We start from the raw sequence: 24,706 nt of genomic DNA, 5'->3' as shown, positions 1-24,706 counted from the left end.
GAGCCCCATGGAATATGTTTCTCAGCTACTGAACTGTTGAGGACAATAGTGGACTGTGACAGGAGGGAGGGAGAAGTAAGAGCAGGAAATAATAGGAAGGAATGAATCTTGTTTATAATTTTATGTATCCCATTCTTGAGCCCAGAGGGCAGAATTTAATCAGTGACTAAACATATTGTATTCTCTAAGGAGATAATTATTGCTAACATGATTCAAAATACTTACCTTTTGTTATTCATGTCTTTTATATGCTCAATTTCTCAGTATCATGCTCCCACATGAACCACCAAACAGAGTAGACCCAACCTTGCACAGAATCAGCCTGCAGGGGGCACTCTTATTCTACTCAATGACAGGAACCATGAAAATGGGGTCCAAGCTTGATAGGGCTACCAGCAAATGAAGAAATTCTGTATTTTGAGTTCTTGTTTCATAAGGAATTTCTGTTATGAGAATTAAAAAGTGCAGGAACTGCAACCATGACAATAGATCCAAAAGAATACTTCAATTCAGCTACCTGGTTGAACTGAACATGTGTCCGAGAAACAACAGTCTTACCACTCTCCATTAATACACAGATTACAGTCGTACACACTTGCTTAAATCTATGGACATTCTTATCCATTTATTCTTTTCCTTCTCTATTTCTCTTTAAGTCCCCTATCTCACCTTAATCCTGCATCCTTGGCACATACCATACCCCACTTCTTAAAACAGAAGGATGACCTGCATCAATCCAGCACCACACCTGCTCACCAAGTGTTCAAGAAAGAATATAGGAGTCGCTTGGTTTGAGAGACTTTATTTTTAATTTCAGCTTGCTCATCAAATGACTCTGTGCTCCATGCTTTGTTCCCTGACGACACACACCAAAACAAACATCGACCGTGCCTGGAGGATTCTTTGGTCTGCCTGAAATTGGTTGGTCTTCCAGAACAAGGAGTTGACTCCAACCGAGTGTTGCAGACTGGCATATTCCAAGGACCTGGACTATGTGCTGAGGGACGCAGTAAAGCTTGGGGCAGCTGCCACCTAGATGGAGCGGGGAAAGACAGACCACTGTCTGATGTCTTCCTGCCGAAGATAAAGGGGGGTCCATTCAGTTATCGGATCCTCCTGGTGCCTCTAATGTATATAAATATAGTATTGTATGTGTAAGAGAGGTGTTTGGCTTATAGGTTAGAGCCAAACTCCAGTATTGTTTCCTAGATATGCAACTGTGCAGAACAGAACTGGGTTTGTTACTATGTGTACATATTAATGATTTTTTTTTATGAATAAAGTATATTTTTTAAATGTAAACAAAATCTTTATTTTTGGCTTCAGCTTGCTCACCAATTCTAGGGCTGAACCCAGTTCCTACGCCTCCATGGTTACACAACACCAATGTACTTGTGCAGGTTAGGGTGAATTGGCCAAGCTAAATTACCCATCGTGTTCAGGGATGTACAGGTTAGATGCATTAGTCAGGGGAATGGGTCTGGGTGGACTACTCTTCGGTGGGTCAGTATGGACATGTTGGGCTGAAGAGCCTGTTTCCACACTGTAGGAATTCCAATTCCAAAAAAAAACTGTAATTGCAGAGCAATGTTTCCTCTTGAGTCGCTGAAGTCTATTTTTTCACAGCTATGCAAAGCAAACATATACCACATTCAATCCTCCTGAGTCATTTCTTTGTTACCAAATATTTTGTTTATGTGATTGCTGACTCCTGCCTCTGAGATGCCCATCACCAGAGATTCCAATTTGCTGCAAGTAACAACAAAAAAGCTGAATTTGTTGGTCACTGCAAAGACTACAGACCCTGACAACATACCAGCTTTAATGCTACAGACACATGCTCCTGAACTATCCAGGCCTTGAACCATGTCTACACTGCCATTTACCGGAAAACTGCCTGTTTATAAAAAAAATGATAAATCCAACCCAGCCAGTTACCACCTCATCAGCCTTCACCCAATCATGAGTAAAGTGGTAGAGTGAGTCTCATCCACTAATTATCCAAGCCTTGTGTATTTGCAGTGAGGACTCTCCTGAAAGAGACTCCACTTATTTGGAAAGTGTCTAACTACAACATCATTTACAAAGCTCAACACTACGTTGAAGAAAGTGTTCTGATTGGTCAGAACTCAACCTATTTGATTAAGCACACACAACTTGCATTATCAGTGAATCAGGACACAAATCAGTAAAGTTTCTTCTGCAACATCTCTTGACCTACATCAATTAGAATAACACCTTCAAATTATCTCCAAGTTGCACAGCATCTAGACTTGAACAAATGTCATATGTCACATGACACCAGGTTATAGTCCAACAGGTTTATTTGAAATCACAAACTTATGGAGTGCTGCTTCTTCGTCAGGAGAAGTGACTTCACCTGGTGAAGCAGCAGCACTCCGAAATCTTCACATTTCAAATAAACCTGTTGGACTATAACCTGTGGCTGTGTGACTTCTGACCTTGTCCACTGCAGTCCACCGGCAGTTCCACTTCATGAACAAATGTTGGCATTCCACCACCATCATCACTAGGTCAAAATCCTGGAAGTTCCGAATTAACACTGCTGTGGGAAAACTTCCATTACATGGATTTCATTTGGTGAAGAAAGCAGCTCACCATCACCAACATGGTGATAAATGCTGACCATGCCCCAAAGCAATGCCCATGCCCTGAAGAAACTGGTTTTCTTCCTGACTTCCTGGAACATGATTCTACCTAATTTACATGAACCTTTACCCTAACTAAGAGGATACACTATAACACTAACATCGATTTGTGTATGATTTGCATTGCCTTTTGTGATTTATTGCATTCTAAAATTTGCAACATTGAAAATGCAGAGGGAGCAAACAGAATTAAAAACAAACACAAAACGTTTTTCTGCATTGCGACAGTCATGCAATGAAAGAATGAACTTTTGAAAATCTGGCCTTTCATTTTGACAGAAGATGCATTGGAGGTGTATGAATAATTCGATTACTTCCAAGCCGTAACTTGTAACCAAGCCAAACATGTCCTTCAATCTATTTGTGCTCCCAGTGATATAGTTGGAAAGCAGAACTGAGCACAAACTCCATAGTCAGCTTCGATCAGTCACACAGAATGTACATGTGTGGGTTCACTCTGCTGCAACACCTTGGTACAGACTCTGCAACAAGAACGTTGTAGATGAGGAACATTTGTTCCTTAACACTATCGGGGCACTTTTTAAAAATCAGCTACAGTGGAAGTAAAACCAGCCCCATCATGCTTTCTTTCCTCACCCCGTCTGATTCCTGTTTGAACAACTTTAGCAGGATTTAGCTGTAATGTTGCTGCCACTTCCTACTTCTGGTTCGGCTACCGCAAAATTCTCCAGTTTTTTTATTCATGGACCGTATTATAGAGTCATAGAGATGTACAGCATGGAAACAGACCCTTCGGTCCAACCCGTCCATGCCGACCAGATATCCCAACCCAATCTAGTCCCACCTACCAGCACCTGGTCCCATATCCCTCCAAACCCTTCCTATTCATATACCCATCCAAATGCCTCTTAAATGTTGCAATTGTACCAGCCTCCACCACTATCTCTGGCAGCTCATTCCATACACGTACCATTCTCTGCATGAAAAAGTTGCTCCTTAGGTCTCTGTTATATCTTTCCCCTCTCACCCTAAACCTATGCCCTCTAGTTCTGGACTCCCCAACCCCAGGGAAAAGACTTTATCTATTTATCCTATCCATGCCCCTCATAATTTTGTAAACCTCTATAAGGTCACCCCTCAGCCTCCAACGCTCCAGGGAAAACAGCCCCAGCCTGTTTAGCCTGTCCCTGTAGCTCAGATCCTCCAACCCTGGCAACATCCTTGTAAATCTTTTCTGAACTCTTTCAAATTTCACAACATAGGAAGGAGACCAAAATTGCACACAATATTCCAATAGTGGCCTAACCAATGTCCTGTACAGCCGCAACATGACCTCCCACTCCTGTACTCAATACTCTGACCAAAAAAGGAAAGCATACCAAATGCCTTCTTCACTATCCTATCTACCTGCGACTCCACTTTCAAGGAGCTATGAATCTGCACTCCAAGGTCTCTTTGTTCAGCAACACTCCCTAGGAACTTACCATTAAGTGTATAAGTCCCACTAAGATTTGCTTTCCCAAAATGCAGCACCTTGCATTTATCTGAATTAAACTCCATCTGCCACTTCTCAGCCCATTGGCCCATCTGGTCAAGATTCTGTTGTAATCTGAGGTAACCCTCTTCACTGTCCACTACACCTCCAATTTTGGTGTCATCTGCAAACTTACTAACTGTACCTCTTATGCTCGCATCCAAATCATTTATGTAAATGACAAAAAGTAGAAGGCCCAGCACCGATCCTTGTGGCACTCCACTGGTCACAGGCCTCCAGTCTGAAAAACAACCCTCCACCACCACCCTCTGTCTCTACCTTTGAGCCAGTTCTGTATCCAAATGGCTAGTTCTCCCTGTATTCCATGAGATCTAACCTTGCTAATCAGTCTCCCATTGGGAACCTTGTCGAACACCTTACTGAAGTCCATATAGATCACATCTACTGCTCTGCCCTCATCAATCTTCTTTGTTACTTCTTCAAAAAACTCAATCAAGTTTGTGAGACATAATTTCCCACTCACAAAGCCATGTTGACTATATGATGAGGGTGTCCATCTCTAATTGCCCAGAGGACAGTTAAGAGTCAACCACATTGCTGTGGGTCTGGAGTCGCACATAGGCCAGACCAGGTAAGGATGGCAGTTTCCTTCCCTAAAGGACATTAGTGACCCAGATGGGTTTTTCCCAACAATGGCTTCATGGTCATCGTTAGACCCTTAATTCCATTTTTTATTATTGTATTCAAACTCCATCATCTGCCCTGGTGGGATTTGAACTCAGGTACCCAGTACATTACCTGGCTCCCTGGATTAATAGGCCAATGATAGCATCACTAGCCATTGCCTCCCCTTAATCGGTTTAATGGGACATTAAAGGAAGTTAAATTGCATAATCTCTACCTATACAACAGATTGTACAGCATTTCTCACACTCGGTGTCGCTATGGAGCAAAACACAAGAAATAGCTTTCAAAATTTATTTCCATTATTTCTGTCTGTTAGCAACCTTCTTGTTTATTTTTGGACAGACATGTTCTCTGACCGACATTGTTTCCAGGAAAAAGACCTTCACATTTGCTGTTGTGACTGAAGGATATTTAGCCAAGTTAACTATAATGCAAAATCAGACAATATTAATGTTCTTTTTCTTAATTTATCCTATTTTGCAAATTTACGTGTTCAGACATGTTAGCACACACCTCTGGAGCAGGTGGGACTTGAGCCCGGGTCTCTCAATCTAGGGGTAGGGTCACTACCACTGCACCACACATTCCGTGGAAGCAGGGAGTGATACTTCCATGTTTCAAACTCCTGTTCTTTCTCTGAAAGAGGCTGACTGAGATGTTGAAAATCTAGTGCGTGGACACCCACGGAATCAATTTACAATTTGACTGGATGCTCAGTACCAGCACCCCAGCGCCTCAGAACCAGCGGCATGGACAAGTTGGACCGAAGGGTTTGTTCCTGTGCTCTATAACTGAAGTTTGCATGTATAACTCTAAAGAATCCGTTGATAATTTGAGATGCATTATAGAAAATATGATGCTTCCTGCTTGCTGATCCAACTGAAAAGATTAAATGCATGCACTATATCCACATTGAGAAATTTAAGTCTATTCTTTGACCTCTACCACTTGCATGCAAAGCTAATTCCAGAATGTTCCAGTTAGAATGGTATCCTGAGGTGTAAGGAGTTTGGATTTCGCAAGCCACTTCTCATTATTACTTATGGCAAATTTGAAGCATGAATGTTTAATTAGGTTTGCTGTCAGCAGAATGGAAGTTATTTAATAATGAATTAACATAAGGAAGGACATCCTCATTATAGTGTCTTCATGGGCGTGTGCGGGTTGAGTTCACTTTCTGAAGGGAAGTGGTTTTCCTGGCGCAATTAATACCTCCACCAGAGAGTACAACCCACACTGACCTCAACAGTTTGTTTCCACATCACAATTCTCTTTGAAAAACGTATACTGGCTCACGAAAAAGTATTGTTTATTTAAAAGATGCAATATCAATGTACACCTGTCAGAATTGAGGTAGCTGAACCTCTTGTCTTTGGCTTTCTCTTAAAGAACAGTTGACTGTAATTGTCATGTTACTTTTATTTATTCATAAGATGATGGGCAGCATTTGCAACAGTACGTCAAAGGTGACTCAATACCAGCTTCTCAAGGGCTATTAGGGTTCAGCAGCAATCCTAATTAGCATTTTGAGTCTTCTCTTCAAAACTGATCCTTCCTGCCAGTAGCTTTGCATAGTTCACAGTATGTTGATAGTATTGAGGGCTATTGCAGGCTGCAATGCGACATAGACAGGATGCAGAGCTGGGCTGAGAAATGGCAGATGCCATTCAATCTGGATAAATGCGAAATGATGCATTTTGAAAGGTCGAACTTGAATGCTGAATATAGGATTAAAGACAGGTTTCTTGGCAATGTGGAGGAATAGAGGGATCTTGGTGTTCAAGTGCAAAGATCCCTCAAAGTTGCCACCCAAATGGATTGGGATGTTAAGAAAGCATATGGTGTTTTGGCTTTCATTAACAGGGGGATCGAGTTTAAGAGCCGCAAGGATTTGCTGCAGTTCAACAAGACCCTGGTGAGACCACACTTGGAATATTGTGTCCAATTCTGGTTTAAATTAAATTAATTAACAACTTCAGCCCAATTAATTAACAACTTCAGCCCAACAAGTCCACACCGAACTGCCGAAGTGCAACCCACCCAGACCCATTCCCCTACACCTAACACTACGGGCAATTTAGCATGGCCAATTCACCTAACCTGCACATTTTTGGATTGTGGGAGGAAACCGGAGCACCCAGAGGAAACCCACACAGACACGGGGAGAATGCGCAAACTCCACACAGAGAGTCGCCTGAGAGAGGAATTGAACCTGGGTCTCTGGCGCTGTGAGGCAGCAGTGCTAACCACTGTGCCACCATGCCGCCCATGGTTATCCTATTATAGGAAAGATACAGGGGCTTTGGAGAGGGTGCAAAGAAGGTTTACCAGGATGCTGCCTGGACTGGAGGGCTTGTCTTACGAAGAGAGGTTGACTAAGCTCAGACTTTTCTCTCTGGAAAGAAGGAGGAAGAAAGATGATCTGATCAAGATATACAAGGTAATGAGAGGAATGGTTAGAGTCAATAGCCAGAGACTTTTCCCCAGGGCAGGATTGACTGGCATGAGGGGTCATCGTTTTAAGATATTAGGAGGAAGGTATAGAGATGTCAGTGGTAGGTTCTTTACACAGAGAGTTGTGAACGCATGGAATGCATTACCAGCGGTGGTGGTGGAAGCAGAGTCATTAGGGACATTTAAGCAACTGCTGGACATGCACATGGATAGCAGTGAATTGAGGGGTGCGTAGGTTATTTTATTTTATATCAGAAATAATCGTCAGCACAACATCTGGGCCGAAGGGTCTGTTCTGTGCTGTACTTTTCTATGTTCTATCTATGTTCAGAATTTCAGTGGTAATCAAAACAAAGACGACATTGATGGGGTTTCTCAGGCCATGAAGTAGAGGTTACAGCATTGGCCCAAACTGAACATGCTTTCGAGATAGCCTTTTGCTCTGCCTCCAGCACTCTTTGCTGACTCTGCGCAAAACAGCTTGAAAGAAAATTCTGCTATTAATTCAACATTAGCTACCAATACCTTCGCAAAGTCTTTGATCAAGTTTTGGTTTTGCACATTCCCTTCACTAAATATAAAGATTCATTCAAATATTGAATGGTTTGAAACAGAACTTCATACAGACCTAACAAACCATTTCGATAATTCTAGTTCTGAAGAAGGATCACTGGACTTGAAACATTAGTTCTGCTTCTCTGTTCACAGACGCTACTAGTCCTGCTGAGTCCCTCTCTCCAGCAATTTTTGTTTTTGTTTAATTCAAATCTCCAGCTCCTGCAGTTCTTTGATTTATATTAGGAAGTTCAAGGGTGAGATCATTCAGAACTTGCAGTAGGTTTTACAAATTTAGAGACTAAGACAGGAATTTTAGTGGAGACATTCACCTAATAGTCTCAGAAATTGCTGGAAAAGCTCAGCAGGTCTGGCAGCATCTGTGGAGAGAAATCAGTTAACGTTTTGGATTGAGTGACCCTTCCTCGGAACTGGTTAACAGAAATGCTAACTCTGGTTTCTCTCCACAGATGCTGCCAGACCTGCTGAGCTTTTCCAGCAATTTCTGTTTTTGTTTCTGATTTACAGTATCCATGATTCTTATGGGTTTTTTAACCTAATATTGTCTTTAGATTGTTGATTGTATTTGCTCTTCATTCTCAATGATTTCTGTTTTTTAATTTTAATTTCCAATACTTGTTTTTTTTTAAATTCCTGTCAGATTATATTTTGTTCATTGGAATCCAATGTAAACTAAAACAGCGCTGTTTTACGTTGATTATCTCGCCATGGCACCTTAGTGCCACATCTATGTGTAGTTTCCGAGTGTTACAAAAAAAGAAATGCACGTTTAACATTTACTGCTTATCATTTTCACTGACCTTTGGTGATCCCTGAGGTCAAATTCACTTCTGGGTGAAACATGATGAGCCATAATGGTTTCTTTGGCTTCCCCCAGAGAACATGCAAAGTGAATTTGAAACAGAAATCAATAACACCTCAGTGAAGTGAGGGAGCCTGAGTCTAGATGCACCAGGAACTAGCTATGGTGTAAGTTTAATCTAACTCCCCGATTGGGAATCCCAAGGGGATGGCTGGAGGTTACTTTGTGCCTGGGATTACTCACTGCACTTGTTAAAATGAGAACAATTGGGAGTATAGATCCAGTGATGTCCGTTCCCTTCAGTTCTTCACCAGCAGGTTAAATTAAAATTGGCTATATTAAGATTCTGTACAAAGTACCATTATTCTGTAAAAAAGTACCATTTAAGGAGTTGGTCGCTCAGTCGTCTGTAAGCACATAATCCTGCAGACTCATCAGCAAACATAACTATCAGCCAGTCATTTCACAAGTCAAGCAGAAAGCACTAGCTACATCATTTTCTGTCTTTGGGCCGTTAGCTCTGATGATTCATGGGTTCTATTTTAGAATGCAGGTTCATTGTTAGTTACAATAAACACAGTGTTTTATTTCCCAGTCATCAGCTGTAAACTCAAAGGACACTGCCTTAATGAACGCATATATGATAAACCTTGGATAATTTGTTTACGTTGTACAATGCAATGAAATGAAATCTCACTGTAATTTAAACAATGCATTCTTAACTTCAGTATCACTGTCTGGGAGCATCACAATAAAAAAAATTGAGCACTTTTTAATATGGTTTCCAGCTTCTTAAATTCAATTCCTATTATTGCCGGAGGAAAGTAAAACCCAAAATGAAAATAAAATGAAACCAGTGCTGAAAAATCCAATGACTGTATTGTAAAACTAATGGCTGCACAGGAGGCCATTGCTGGTACAATCTCATTGTGGCCTTCGGAGGGTTAATGTAAATGTCATCTGGACTCCTGAGGCGATTACATTCACTCAATCACTTTCAGATAGCCATTATTCTTTAGATAATCTATGTTCGGACAGATGATTTCTTTCAGAACCTGCAGAATTGATATCACAGCTCTTAATCCCGGCTTGAGCCCCTTGATTAGATTGTAATACCCAGTTATCCATTATGCTAAATACAGTGTAATGAACATTGCAGCAAGCTCTATATTGGCTTTGAATCAGGGAACTGATTAACACATGAGGCAAAGTGATCAGCTTTCCTTAATCCACTATTGTGGGATGTTTACACCAATCATGAATTAAATAAATGATTGACCTAACAGCCTATATGTAGTTGTTGAACTGCTCAAAGTGTAGGGTTTTCTAATGTATGAACAATAGGAAACAAGCAGGTGGGTAAAATTCAATGGTTACAATCACTAGAGAGAAGACTCCTTTCCTTGTGTGATAGCTTAAGTAATTCCAGGACAAACATGATGCATGTGGGTGGGTCCTTAATCAATCACTTGTCTCCTCAACATATAAACAGGTTCCCATTTATGCATGAGGAGAGCTGCTGCTCACGCGACCTCATTTCTTGTGAATTAAGATCATTCATCATTATTTCATCAGCCACCACACAGTCTCATTTTTCGAATTAAAGTTAAAATGAGAGTAAGGAGGCAGATTACTTTCCCGCCTGTGGATGCAATTCATCTGCAAGGAGCCCCTCTGCAGTTGAAGACATTTAAATAATCCATGGTAATGAGTGCTCGATAGACTTGTTGGGGAGTCAATTTTGCATTTAAGAGAAATGAAAACAAAAATCTCCAAGCTTGAATTAAAGCACAGGAGATGTGCAATTTTATTTCAAAAAAAGACAGGAAACATAGTTTTGTGGCATAATGCATTTCTATGTTAGATATTGTGAGAGAACTGGCCTGTGTTATTATAAGAGAGAGTGAGGACAGCAGATGGTGGAGAATCAGAGTCGAAAAGTGTGGTGTTGGAAAAGCGCAGCAAGTCAGCCAGCATCCAAGAAGCTGGACAGTCAACGTTTCGGGCATAAATCCTTCATCAGGAATGTGTTATCTTATCCCTGCAGCAACGCTGCCTTGTAGCACTATTTTTGATCATCACCAGACTAATACACATTGAGATTTCTCTCTGCTGCTAACACTCTCCTGTCATCACACAAAATGTGAATAAAAATTTGATTTGGTTTATTTATTATCACGTGTATTTATTCCAAATACGATATTGTTTAGTGTCGCAGCTCTCTGGCGCCATCTTGAAATGCAGAAAAATAAACCAAAACACAGAAATATACAGCCAGAAAAATTAAACAGTGAAGTTCATCTTGTGGTCTTATCTCAATAGATTTAGGTGGTCTTTGTAATAGCTCCTGCTTGTAGATCAGTCCTGGGCCTGGATCCAGGCTCCTCCAGCCTAGTTCCACATGTCTATGCCACTAAACCAACGACACTGCTGTAACTGCGCTCCACTGCTGCTGGAGCAAAGAGCCACCACGCTTCATTACCATGTGTTCACACTGGGCCGACCTCACCAACGCAGCCACCGTCGATGACGCAGGAACCTGTGCTGGAACCAAACTCACCATCGTCAAGCGCCCAGGCCTAGTCACAGACCTGGAGTCTCGGCTAGGTCTACCAATCTGGATTGGGGGATTAAGCCTGGGACCTGCTCCTTGCTCATTAGGAGACCTCGGGCAGGGTTGGAGCCATGTCTGTCTCATCCTGCCTACTTTAGTTTTGTTTTTACAGAAGAAGAGACTTCTTTAAAATGCTAGGGAAGCAAATTGTTGATTGGGAAGGAGGAATAGATGGAGGTTAGGACTAGTAAAGAAAAGTAGTGCTAAGGAAATTAAAAGGGCTGAAATCTAATAAATCCTGGGCCTGATAATCTATATCCCAATGTACCAAAGGAGAATGCTATGCAAATAGTGATGTATCGGTTGCCATTTTCAAAACTTTTTTAGATTTGGGAGTCGTCTGGGCAGATTGGAGGGAGGCAGATATAATCCCATTGTTTCAAAGAGGGGAGGAGAAAACTAGGATTTACAGATGGTTAAGCCTAGCACCAGTTGTCAGGAAATGCTAGGATCTATTATAAAGGATGTAATGATAGGACACCTAGAAAAATACCAATAGGATTAAACAAAGTCAACATGGATCTATAAAGGAAAATCATCTTTGACAAACCTTTCGGAGCTTTTTGAGCATGGGTAATCGGTCGAATAGATGAGGCTGGATTAGTGGATGTGGGGCATTACAGAAAGCTTTTGATTAACTCCCAGGCAAGAGGTCAGTATGCAAAATGAAAGTACATGGGATTGGTGGCAATATGTTGGCATGGACCGAGAATTAGCTAGAAAACAGGAAGCAGGAAGTAGAAATAAATGGGTCATGAAATTCAGTGATGAGTGGGGCACTGTGGGAATCAATGCTTGGACCCCAGCTCATCAGAATATAAAGTAACAATTTGGATGTAGGAATCAAATATTTCTTGATTCCATCACCAGTGAGAACTCTGTCCAGACCCCTCATGATTTTGAACATCTGTATCATGTCTCCTCTCGAATTCCCTTCTCCAGAAAAATAATCCCAACTCTCTGATCTATCCGCTTTTCTCCTCTATTGAAGTTTCCCCCTGCTGGAACCCTTCCTTGTGAAGCTTTACTGCCCTCTCGCTAATGACTTCACATTTTTCTTAAAGAACAAGACACAACACTCCAAGTGAGGCTGAAACAATGTTTTATACAACTTTAAACAAAGCCTGTTTACCTTTGAATCTCTTGGGAAATTTTATGTGTGAACCATCGCACTAATGATTGCTGCCAACAATCGTTTTGGGCTTTCTACCTCAGAAAAGTTGTGTCTGATCATCATTTAGAGTACCTGGGATAGAGCTAGATGGATTTTTAGATCTGAAGGGAATTAAAATATATTGGGATAGTATAGGAATATGGAAGTTAGGTGAACAATCAGGGATGATCTTATTGAATAGCAGAGCCAAATGACCTTTCTTCTTTCCAATAATTTCTTATATTTTTACAATGGAGTTAAATGCAATTATTGAGAGGGAGGCCTTAATTATATGGTTAAAACTGTCAAATTTGATTCAAATCTGGAATTAAGCATTAAAATTGTCAATTTCAAAATTTAATATTTGGAAACATATGGTTACTAGGACTGTAAATCCCAAAGTTGAATCTGTTTTTCATGGTCTTATTTGAGGAAACAAAGAATATGAAGCAATGTCAATCATTTAATGTTTCTACATAATGGGCAGAACAGAGATTGTTGGTCTCTCTCTAAGGCACCTGCTGAAACCACGAGAGAAAAATCGTGGTATTGTTGGTTACAGCACATCTGTTCCTGAACTCAAGATATGGATAGTTTACTTGCTGTTTTGCATTGCTAAGTGCCAGTTGGCGGGGATATAACAATTTTATATATTCACAGAGTGGGTGTTTCATTTTATCACTGCTGAGGGCTAATGTTACTGCTCCTGTCAGCATTGTGATAAATGATTAGCTTTTCCATATGGGCCCAATGCGCTGCTTCATTGCTGATTTCAATAAACATGATTGGTGAGGTTCTTTGGTTTGCTTAATGCAATATAAGTTCCCCACAAAGCACTTAAATCTATTACATTTTATGTTCCATCACAAGGATTTCATGCTCAGTCACAAGGTGGAATCTGATCCCAAACCCATCACAAGAATAGCATCTGATTGTGCAACCTCATGGAGACACTACAAAGCCATCTTTATCCTCTTGTCACATGAACTGGCTCAAACAGAGAAGATTTTTTAATTAACCAATCTGTCTTCTCTTTACTCCTGTTTCAAACATCACAAGGCCAGACCATAACGTACCAGTAAGCCTCCAAAGCAAAAGTAAAACAAGCTTTGAGTCCTTTACTCTGCCTTTAGAATGGGCCAATTTGATGAAAACAGAGCAGAGATTACAATTGGTGATGATTTATCATGTGGTTTGTTGTCACGCTATGAGGTTGGGTTCTGTACACACAGAGCGTGGTGCTGGAAAAGCAAAGCAGGTCAGGCAGCATCCGAGGAGCAGGAGAATTGACGTTTCGGGCATAAGCCTTTCATGAAGAATTCCTGATGAAGGGCTTTTGCCTGAAATGCTAATTCTCCTAACCTCCATCTATTCTTCCTTCCCAATTGACAATTTGCTTCCCTAGCATTTTAAAAAAGTCTCTTCTTCTGTAAAAACAAAACAAAAGTAGGCAGGATATCAGTTATTACCTCATGTAACTATACAAGATCACACAATCTTATAATCCACAAGCACCTGAAGGAGCAGCACTCTGAAAGCTAGTGCTTCCAATTAAACCTGTTGGACTATAACCTGGTGTTGTGTGATTTTTAACTTTGTATACTCCAGTCCAACACTGGCATCTCTGAATCATCACTGTAGTGCAGCTTACAAAGTTTTCTAACTCTGCCCACACTGTGGTATTTGCACTTAATAATGTGCAGCTTGGTGACATCATCATAAGGTTGCTCAGGGTTCTAATCCTTTATGCAACAGGTGCCATTTCTTTATGAACCTTACAGAGCTAACAGTGTTTGTGCAAAAGCAACACAGCGTATTTCACACAAATATAGCAATGCTCACACTTTCTACCCTAATGACTATCACATTTTACATTATTTATTCCCTTTACTATTCCAAGCTTTCAACAGCAAATCTGCTGATGGGAGTGGAGGGGTCTGATACCTCCGCATTATTTTGTAAATTTGCAATTGAGCAATTTTGCTTTGACTCCACACCAGCTAAGGTGGCTTTGATTCATAGTTGTGCCAAAATATGAATCAATCCTATTCTGGCATGTACTTCTCAGACTTCACAATCTAAGAATAAGGTGTAAGCCATGAGATGAGTGAGCTGTGAACCTGTAGAATTCTCTCCCACAGGAAGCTGTTGGGGTTGGTTCACTAGATATATTCAAGAGGTAGCCGGATGTGGCTCTTGCAGCTATGGGATCCAGGGGTATAGAGACAGAGTGGGAACAGGATACTGAGATTGCATGATCAGCCATGATCATATTGAATGGTGGTGCAGGCTCGAAGGGCCGAATGGCCTACTCCTGCTCCTGTTTTCTATTTTTCTGTGTTTCAACCAAATTTTTTAAGATAGGGTGAGAAAACTTGCTAGATCTTGCAGTGATAAGCCCTCCTGAAAACTCAATACAACTCACGCAAAGCTAAAAAATAAGGTAAGATCCAGCCCAAAGTATTTCATGGCACAATTTGATGAGCAGTATGGGAATTTTCCTAATGTCCACACCAAGATTATCCCTCAACCAACGGCATCAAAAGTTAATTAACTGGTCGTGTGTCTTACTTTCTATTTTTTTTTTAACAAGAATGACTCCAGTTGGTAAGATATTCATCAGTTATGAAGCCCTTTATTTTACAATAGCAGACATGTTATGCTTCTTCACCTTGATCCTGTATTTACCAATGGGTTTCACATTGGGACTGCATTGGCTGCCCTCGTACTTGGCTCATGGCCAGGTTTGGCCACAAACCCAGAAACATACAGGATCTATTGCATCAAAATGGAGGAGCAAGAGGACCCAGAAAAATTGCATCCTCTTACATTGTCAGGAAGCTTGGTTAGAGAGCAAATCAGGTCACCAGAAGCAATGTGTTATTCACAAAGAGGATGGCGAGTAATCTGCCAGAAAAAAACCATCTTGATAATGGTGAGGCAAGAATGCTGTGGGGAGGAGGCGAAACGTGCCATGGTTTATCTGGCTTTGCATTCAAGTGAATAAATTTTATATATATATAAATATATATATATATATATGTGGCTTTTTTTGATCGGAGAATTGCAGAGGACCCTGGAATGATCATGGCTACTCTACACACCCACAACAGACTGAGAAAACCTGGAAGAGTGAGATAGTTCCAGGAATGAGCCCATAACAGATGCACATCCCAAAACTCCATTGGAAATGGGCTGACAGTTGCTTCATCCAGTCATTCTGGATGGAGCTCAAACCAATATGGCGAGTTGCACAGACCTTGCATACTCACACAGTACACCTTACTGGTCCCTCAGCTTCTGATCTTCAGGGATAGAATGGCCACTGTTTTCAATGACCATTATGACAACTGTTGAATTGTGGTGCACCATCAAACAGCATAAATAAGCACTCACAATTTTGCATAGGTCTGTCATAGGAGACAGTGAGGCCTGCAGATGCTGGAGATCAGAGTTGAGAGTGTGTTGCTGGAAAAACACACTTTTCTAGCAACACACTCAATATCTATCATAGGTCTATTGCAATCACTGGAATCGTACTTACTTTTATCATATTCAAAATAGGTAAGAATATATTACACTTTTTTTTGACCTGGGATATGCATATCATTGGCATGGCCAGTAGGAATTGCCCATCCCTAGTTGCCCTGAGAAAGTGGTGGTGAGCCACTTTCTTAAGCAGCAGGAATCTGTGTAGTGTAGATACACCCACGGTATTGGTAGGAAAGGAGTCCCAGAATAGAGCTGTAGTAAAGGAATGCCGACATCATTCCAAACTGGGATGGTGAGTTATGTGGAAGTGACTGGTCTCCATTGCAGCTGCTATCTTTATCCTCCTACACAAGTTTGGGAGATGTCTTTAAAGGTGCCTTGGAAAATTGTTGGATGGTGTTGAGTTCTTCCGTATTGTTACTGCTGCTCTGATCCATGCATGTGGAGAATATTCAATGATGGTTTTGTCTTCGCCTTGTAGATAATGGATATGTTGTGAAGGAGTTAGGATTTGAGTCATTCACTGCAGAATTCCGAGATTCTGATCTGCTCTTGAATTTGATTTGATTTGATTTATTGTCACATGTACCTAAGTACAGTGAAAAATTTTGTTTGCAAGCAATACAGGCAGATCATAGTAAGCAATACATAACAATATTGGGTGCTTCGACAGAGTGAGGCATACAGGTTACACTGCACAGGAGATACGTGAAGCAAGATCAACATTATTTGAAGTTAGAGATTCCATTCAGCAGTCTAATAACGGCATGGAAGAAGCTGTTCTTGAACCTGTTGGTGTGTGTTCAAGCTTCTGTATCTTCTGCCTAACAGAAGGGGTTGTAGAAGAGCATTACTGGAATGGAATTGGTCTTTGATGATGTTGGCAGCCTTTCTGTAGCAACAGGAAGTGTAAATGGAGTCCATGGATGGGAGGTTGGCTTCCATGATGGTCTGGGCAGGGCACACAACCTTGTGTAGTTTCTTACGGTCCTGGTTGCCACACCAGGCCGTTATGCACCTGGACTGTATACTTTCAATGATGTGTCTGTAAAGGTTGGTGAGATTACATTTCTGGTCAATGGTAACTCCCAAGATGTCGATAGTAAGGGATTGAGTGAGTAATGCTATTGAAAGTTAAGGGGAAGTGCTCCATTAAGAAAACTTCTACATGCTTTTCTGTGCAAGTTGCAAGTAAAACTTTTTGTGGCATGACTTTAATCACCTTCAGAATACATTCATAACTGAAACTCCACAGGTCAAACAAGATAAAAGTGTGTCAAATAGAGGAGAATCTTTGACAGAAGATATTCCGCTTTGAAATGGAAATTTCATTCCACTGAAGAGTTCCAAAATGAGGGAGATGACAGAGGAAACCTTTTACACCAAAAATGATTTTAAAAATTCCTCACTTGGTTGATAAATCTTATAGGCACTTATAATGGATGTTTGTATGACTTAATTATAGTCCTTTCTCTTAGTTTTATGTAAAAATATAAACATATCAATAAGCAATTCTCCAAAAACCTTTATGATTGAGGATTCCTTTATTGTGTACTTATACAGAGATAAATAACCACAGTGCAATTACTTGATGCACTTAAATATTGATCATGTATGATATTATTATACATGTAGACTTGTTCGATTCATCAATAGATTTCCAAGTATTGGCAGGAATTCTGCAAGGAATTCTCATTCAAGAAATTTTCACAAAGTGACAGTCAAGGTTGGAAGTGTTTTAAAGTGATTTCAAAGCCACATTGCGATTCCCATTCACAGTGTGCTCTGAAAAGTGAGGTCTTCGAAGTACTTGGATTAAACTTGATGAGTTATCAGTGTGCCCTCCAGGTTGAGTAGAAACACAAGCTGCTTTTGCCAGTTACACCCCTCTAAATACTGTGCAACAATGCCACATTACTTCAGCAAGGTTTCTCAAATGGCACAGGATGGGTGGAGTTTAGTGATTGCAGGGAATAGGGCCAGCCGTTGACTGGAGAGTCGGTAGCAACACTGACCACAACCATTTCCTGGGGTTTGTTGGGAATAGTTCCTGGTAAAGTGGTCTGCTGGCTGCTCTCACGATTGCCAAAGCCTGCAGGGAGACTTCCTACCTTCAGCCCAACAGTAATAGCAGGGCCAAGGGAGCAGATGTCATTGGTAGTACTCCAGCCAATGCAGGGAAGAATGATCATCAGTACAAAGGACACCAGGGGGATCTTTCTGTTCTACTGGCAGTCTCCACCAGTGAGCAGTGGATGCCTGAGAAGGAAGGACCTCCACCATCAGGGTAATACCCTTCCAGGTATTAAGTTCAGTGCCATAAGCACATTGCATTGCAAAATGGGTTTGACAAAAGACCTCCTCTAACATTATCAGTGTAAAATGCTAGAGCAGAAAGACAACTCCTGCCTTGTCAGTAGTAGACTCGCCAACTTTAAGGGCATTTAAATGGTCATTGGATAGGCAAATGGACAAGAATGGAATAGTGTAGGTTAGATAGGCTTCAGATTGATTTCACAGGTCGGCGCAACATCAAGGGCCAAAGGGCCTGTGCTGTGCTGTAATGTTCTATGTTGTCAGCAAGGCCATTCTCTAGTATTCTTTGCGTTGGAATGGTAAAGGCTCAAAGAACAGTTCTGATCACACTTGACATGTTGACCTTTTTCTAAGCAACCTGCTTGGAGTTCAGATCGCACATCCTTCTTGCTGGAGGTATTCCTGTGCGTTTTATTCACCTTCAGAAACTGTATCACCTGCATCATCTCACTGGGGTGCTCATCTGTAGAGATACAAATGATTTCCCATGATTAGGCCGCACACTGGACTGTACAGCATTAACAAGGAACAATGCAGGGAGTTATTAGTTGACTTTAATAAATAAATGATCAGTCATTATACATACTTTATAAAGAGAATATCCATTTTTATTGAAAAGCAACACAGAACTTAGATTATGACTTACCAACTCTTGAAGCAGTCTTCAAGGCGCGGATAGTATCTGCGAATCAGTCATCTGGGCAAGGATTTTCTCCAGGCTTGTTAGGTATTTCCTTGGCGGTCTTTTGGAGTTCAATGCTATAGACAATAGACAATAGGTGCAGGAGTAGGCCATTCTGCCCTTCGAGCCTGCACCGCCATTCATTATGATCATGGCTGATCATCCTCAATCAGTATCCTGTTCCTGTCTTATCCCCATACCCCGTGATTCCACTATCCTTAAGAGCTCTATCCAACTCTTTCTTGAAAGGATCCAGAGACTTGGGCTTCAAAGCCTTCTGGGGCAGAGCATTCCACACACTCACCACTCTCTGGGCGAAGAAGTGTCTCCTCAACTCTGTTCTAAGTGGTCTACCCCTTATTTTTAAACTGTGTCCTCTGGTTCGGGACTCACCCATCAGTGGAAACATGCTTCCTGCCTCCAGAGTGTCCAATCCTTTAATAATCTTATACGCCTCAATCAGGTCCCCTCTTAGCCTTCTAAACTCAAGCGTAAACAAGCCCAGTCGCTCCAATCTTTTAGCGTAAGACCTGATCTTTCTGATTAGTTAAGGTCATTGATTCTGTCTCAACAATCAATAGCACTTCCAGTCTTTAGAACATCAGTATAGTCCTTTGGTAATGCTGACCCATCCCTTAGCACAGTCATCTGCCATGGTTAAAGTGGCTGTCTCTCTTGGAAAAAAGATTCTTCTTCTGGATTGAATTACTGGAGGATAAAGTTCTCCTTTGCTGAAGCATGATCTCATGTATCATTTTCTCATACGAAGTCAGATTATTTTATGCAGGTCAAGTGGTTCATTTACATCGATAATAATATCACATTTGTATAAATAAACCAACACTCGTTCAGAAGGTTACCATTTCCGCTGACTATGTTGAAGTCCAAAATAACCAAAACTAGGTTTGACGATCATAACTACGCAAAATATTAAGCTGTTTAAAGTGTCAAGCAGATACAAACAATATCCTAAGGCCTGCAGTGGTCATGAAAGTAGAAGCTAATGGAAGAGTTACAGAGGAACATACTTGCTGATCCATTTGTATATCAAAAGGTATAATTGCCATAGTCCCTAGGCTCTCAGGTGGTTTAACCTGAGGATCACCACACCTCAGGCAAGGGAGGGCATTGAGAAGGAGAGTCCTTTATGGTACCTTCAGCTGCTGCAGTTGGAATTGAACCCACATTGTGGGTATCACTCCACATTGTAAAGCAGCCACCCAGTCAACAGAATTAACGACCCCTGATGGGTAATCCGCATCTGTATATTGCAATATGAATAATCAAAGGAGTTTTGGTGGTTCGGTAATCTAGCATCCATTACAGTAACTACGGTTAATGCAGTTGGCAACTGAAAATATCTGCAGTGATATGCACATGCCCAAAATACCTCATTAATAAAGTTGCTAACTGAAATCGAAATCAGAGACAAAGACAGAAATTGCTGGAAAAGCTCAGTGGAGAGAACTCAGGGATAACGTTTCGGGTCCAGTGACTCTTCCTCAGAACGGGACCGAAACGTTATCCCTGATTTCTCACTGCAGATGCTGCCAGATCTGCTGAGCTTTTCCAGCATTTTCTATTTTCGTCTCCGATTTACAGCATCCGCAGTTCTTTTGGTTTATTCAGATATGACACATTTTTGTCATTATGAACATTTGTCAGCTTTCCATTACTGCTCTTACTCTTCAGCTCCTTAGCAACTCCAGAATCAGCCCGTGTATATACAATGTCCCTTGAAGCTCCCCAGTTCACAGCTGAACTTCACGGAGGACAGCTATTGTAAATCAATAAGCAAAAAGAATAGTTCTGCAGCATAGCAACAGTAAATATAAACACAGTCAATGACAGGGTATATTATGTGCATGCACACATCGCACGAATCATGGGACAAAGAAACAACAAATGCGGCCAGTCATCTGATTATATGCACTTAATTTCCAGTTAAACAAATTTCATTCATATCACAGTTTATGAGTAACAGATAAACTCAGCAGAACTAAGCTGGTTTTGGCTGTGGATTTGGAGTTTGGACAGCAACAATACTTTCCAATGACTACACTTCATCTTCCAGATTCTTCTGCTTAAAGTGCCCATGATGGTCACACCGGGACCCTCACTTCATCAAGTGAATGTATATATTTTATATGTTGGTAGCTTTTGTGACAATTTGATGAAACTGGGCTGTGCAAAGTTGGTGCTACAGTTCCTCCTACCCTTGGGCAAACACAGGGGTGAGTTTTGACCATAAGCTAAAATCAGACCTCTGTGCGAAGAGAGAGGGAGAATAAAGTCACCAGGCGGTTAAGTATTGTCATAGTTATTGCCGAGCATTATTGTTAAGACCATGAGACATAGGAGCAGGCCATTCAGCCCATCGAGTCTGCTCCACCATTCAATGAGACATGGCTGACCTAATAATTTTCAATTCTATTTTTCTGTCTTTTCCCCAGAAACTCTTGATCCCCTTCCTGATTAAAAATCCATTCATCTCTGCCTTGAATGTACTTAATTCCCCAACGTCTACAGGCCTCTATGGCAACATATTGCACAGATTCACTTCAGAAGGTCCCTGACTTATGAACACAACCTCAAACAGCAAGTATCATTTCAAAGATCTGTCATATGAACATTTTCCTGTACGTACAAACAGCCCTTTACTTGCCCTGCTTTGTTTCTGACTTGTACACAAACCAACCTGCAAACAGACTCCAGAACAGAACTTGTTCGTAACCTGGGGACAACCTGCAGCCTGAGAGAGAAGAAATCCCTCCTTATCTCTATCTCAAATGTGGAACTTCTTATTCTGAGGTCATGCGCTTTGGGTCTAAACTCTCCCATTGGGGGAATCCACATCTACCCTGTCAAACCTCTCAGAATCTTACATGTATGTGTACGGAATGAGCTGCCAGAGGATGTGGTGGAGGCTGGTACAATTGCAACATTTAAAAGACATCTGGATGGGTATATAAATAGGAAGGGCTTGGAGGGATATGGGCCGGGTGCTGGCAGGTGGGACTAGATTGGGTTGGGATATCTGGTCGACGTGGATGGGTTGGACCAAAGGGTCTGTTTCCATGCTGTACATCTCTATGCTAGCTTATACAATCACTTCCGTGCATGTAAGTGCATTTGGAGATTTGTCTGTGAGATAATGGAGACCCCTACAGCTGGTGCTGGTGTGGACCTTTGGAAATTCACTGTGTGTGTGTGTGTGTGTGTGTGTGGCTTCACTGATAAATGACCTGAGACCAGTAATAATAAGTCTCACTGTTGCGTATGAAACTGCCCACATTACTAATGTCAACGGAGATGTAGGCTTTGGTCTACCTGTCCAATATCAACTCCTCGAGCTTGTGCAGATCACATGCAATATACTCCAACGCCATGTCGGTGATGCGTGGACACCACGAGAGGTCCAAGCTGCGCAGCTTGCGTAGGTTCTCCGCCACGAGCTCCACGCCGTCGTCGGTGATCTTGGAGCAGCCGGAGAGGCTGAGGGCGGTGAGGTTGGGCAGGCTGTGTACCATGTTCACCACGCCGTGGTTGGTGATCTCCCAGCAGGAGTTGAGGCGCAGCGTGTGCGTGGTGTAGCCCTGCTTGGCGGTGAAGTAGGCCATGGCCGTGTCCGTCACGTGGTAGGCCTGTAAGTTCAGCTCCGTCAGGTTGGGCAGCAGCTGCGAAATGGCGGCGATGGCGTCGTCGGCGACGTTGATGCAGTCGCTGACGCTCAGCGAGGTAATCCGCGCGTTCAGGCTGGACCACAGGCCGGCCTCCGTGAAGTCGTTGCAGCCTGACAGCTCAAGGTGGGCCAGCCCTTGCATCTGCTCCAACATGACCTGGGGGAAACGGAGAGAGAGCGAAGACAATGTGTAAAACACCGCAGCTTCCAATTCCCCGACTACACGAGCAATTCAAACCAGAGTTAAAAATCACACAACACCAGGTTATAGTCCAACAGGTTTAATTGGAAGCACACTACTTTCGGAGCTACGCTCCTTCATCAGGTGATAGTGGAGGGCTCAATCGTAACACAGAATTTATAGCAAAAATTTGCATGTGATGTAACTGAAATTATACATTGAAAAATTGATTGTCTGTTAAGCCTTTCATCTGTTAGAATACAGTGATAGTTTCACTTCTTTCATGTGTAAATCACAAAAATCACAATCAATTCAAAACGGCAACATAAAAAAAAAATTAATGAGGCAGAGAAATGAATTGCAGTTCCCCTCTCCAACCGCACACCCCAACCAGCAGAGGACAGGGATTACACAGAACTACCCAGGGAGAAATCAAAACATGAGAAGACTTTTTTTAAACAAAATTAGAATAGATTAATTATCTACAGTGTGGAAACAGGCTCTTCAGCCCAACAAGTCCACACTGACCCTCCAAAGAGTAACCCATGCAGACCCATTTCCCTCTGACTGATGCACCTAACACTACAAGCCAATTCACCTTGTCTGCACATCTTTGGACTGTGGGAGGAAACCAGAGCACCAGGAGGAAACCTACACACAACGAGAATGTGCAAACTCCACACAGACAGTTGCCCAAGGCTGGAATCAAACCTGTAACCCTGGTGCTGTGAGACAGCAGTGCTAACCACTGAGCCACTGTAGGGCCCTTTGATTTCTCTTCTCCCAAAATGGATCTTTTCCCGGTAAAGTTGAATACAGTCCTTCACAATTCGCTGGGTAAGCCTTCAGGACAAACGTTGGGGAATCTGAGTTTCTGTCTCAAGTGGCTATGGCATGGTCATACCCAATGCAGTTCCTTTTATTTATTCACGGGATGAGGGTGTCATTGGCCAGACAAGCATTTATTGCCCATCCCTAATTGTCCAGAGGGTAGTTAAGAGTGAGCCACATTGCTCTGAAATCACATGGAAGCCAAGGCAGTTTCCTTCCCTAAACGACATGAGTGAACCAGATGGGGTTTTTTTTCCTAACAATTGACAATGGATTCTTGGTCAACATTAGACACTTACTTCCAGATTTGTTTTTAAAACTGAATTGAAATTCCACAATTTGCCTTGTGACCCATGTGACCAGAACATTACCTGGGTTTCTGGAATAATATTCCAGCCATAATTCCACTTGGCAATTGCCTCAGTTATTTTACAATCTATTGTCAAATATAGAACAAAATAACTTATACAGATGGACTACAAGAGACTAGGTAATGTCAAACCCCTGGTGTCAGTGGTTATTAATATCATTCAAACCGTGATCTTATGTTGCATATTTTCATATTTGAACCAGTGACCATCTAGTCATGTACACAGTGTCCACTGGATGGCTTTACATGTGCTATGCAAAAATCTGTGGGATGTGAATCATAGCCAATAATTGGGCTGACCTAAAATAACACAGAGAATTGCAGATGCCGGAGATCAGAAATTGCTGGAGAAAGTCAGCAGATCTGGTGGTATCTGTAGGGGGAGAAACAGAGTTAATGTTTCAAGTCCAGTGACCCTTCTTCAGAACTGAAATCAGTTGACCATTGTTGAAAACTGCGCTGCTGTGGACTCTAAAATTGTTCCATCAGACTACAAATGATCGGATATTGAGTAAAATGCAGCTTGTGATGGATCTGTTCCTGTGTCACCTCAAGTTCAATGCAAACCCTCAACTTCATGAAGCTGACATATGAGGTTGTTTTTCAGCAGTGTCCTTTAGCTAATGTTCAGGTTAAAAATGTGTTGCTGGAAAAGCACAGCAGGTCAGGCAGCATCCAAGGAGCAGGAGAATCGACGTTTTGGGCATAAGCCCTTCTTCAGGAATTATTCAGGAATGAAGA

General features: G+C 41.7%; 1 protein-coding gene across 4 annotated transcripts in view; it reads right to left on the bottom strand.

The window, feature by feature from the left end:
* fbxl16 (F-box and leucine-rich repeat protein 16) overlaps nucleotides 1–24,706 on the bottom strand; it is a 174,596-nt gene that overhangs the window by 24,835 nt on the left and 125,055 nt on the right. For 3 of the 4 annotated variants that reach the window (XM_087997658.1, XM_043712050.2, XM_043712051.2), the window contains exon 3: nucleotides 22,232–22,740. In XM_087997658.1, the coding sequence (XP_087853784.1) occupies nucleotides 22,232–22,740 (509 nt within the window). Of the gene's footprint in view, nucleotides 1–17,421; nucleotides 18,683–22,231; nucleotides 22,741–24,706 lie in introns of those variants that run through there. The other variant, XM_087997659.1, reaches the window with a different exon arrangement.

This window comes from Chiloscyllium plagiosum, unplaced genomic scaffold (genome assembly GCF_037043375.1).
Source record: "Chiloscyllium plagiosum isolate Xiang-an unplaced genomic scaffold, Cpla_swu_hap1 HiC_scaffold_20, whole genome shotgun sequence".
Taxonomy (NCBI): Eukaryota; Metazoa; Chordata; class Chondrichthyes; order Orectolobiformes; family Hemiscylliidae; genus Chiloscyllium; species Chiloscyllium plagiosum.
The sequence above is the reverse complement of the archived record's forward strand: the minus strand, read 5'-3'. Positions and strand labels throughout refer to the sequence as shown.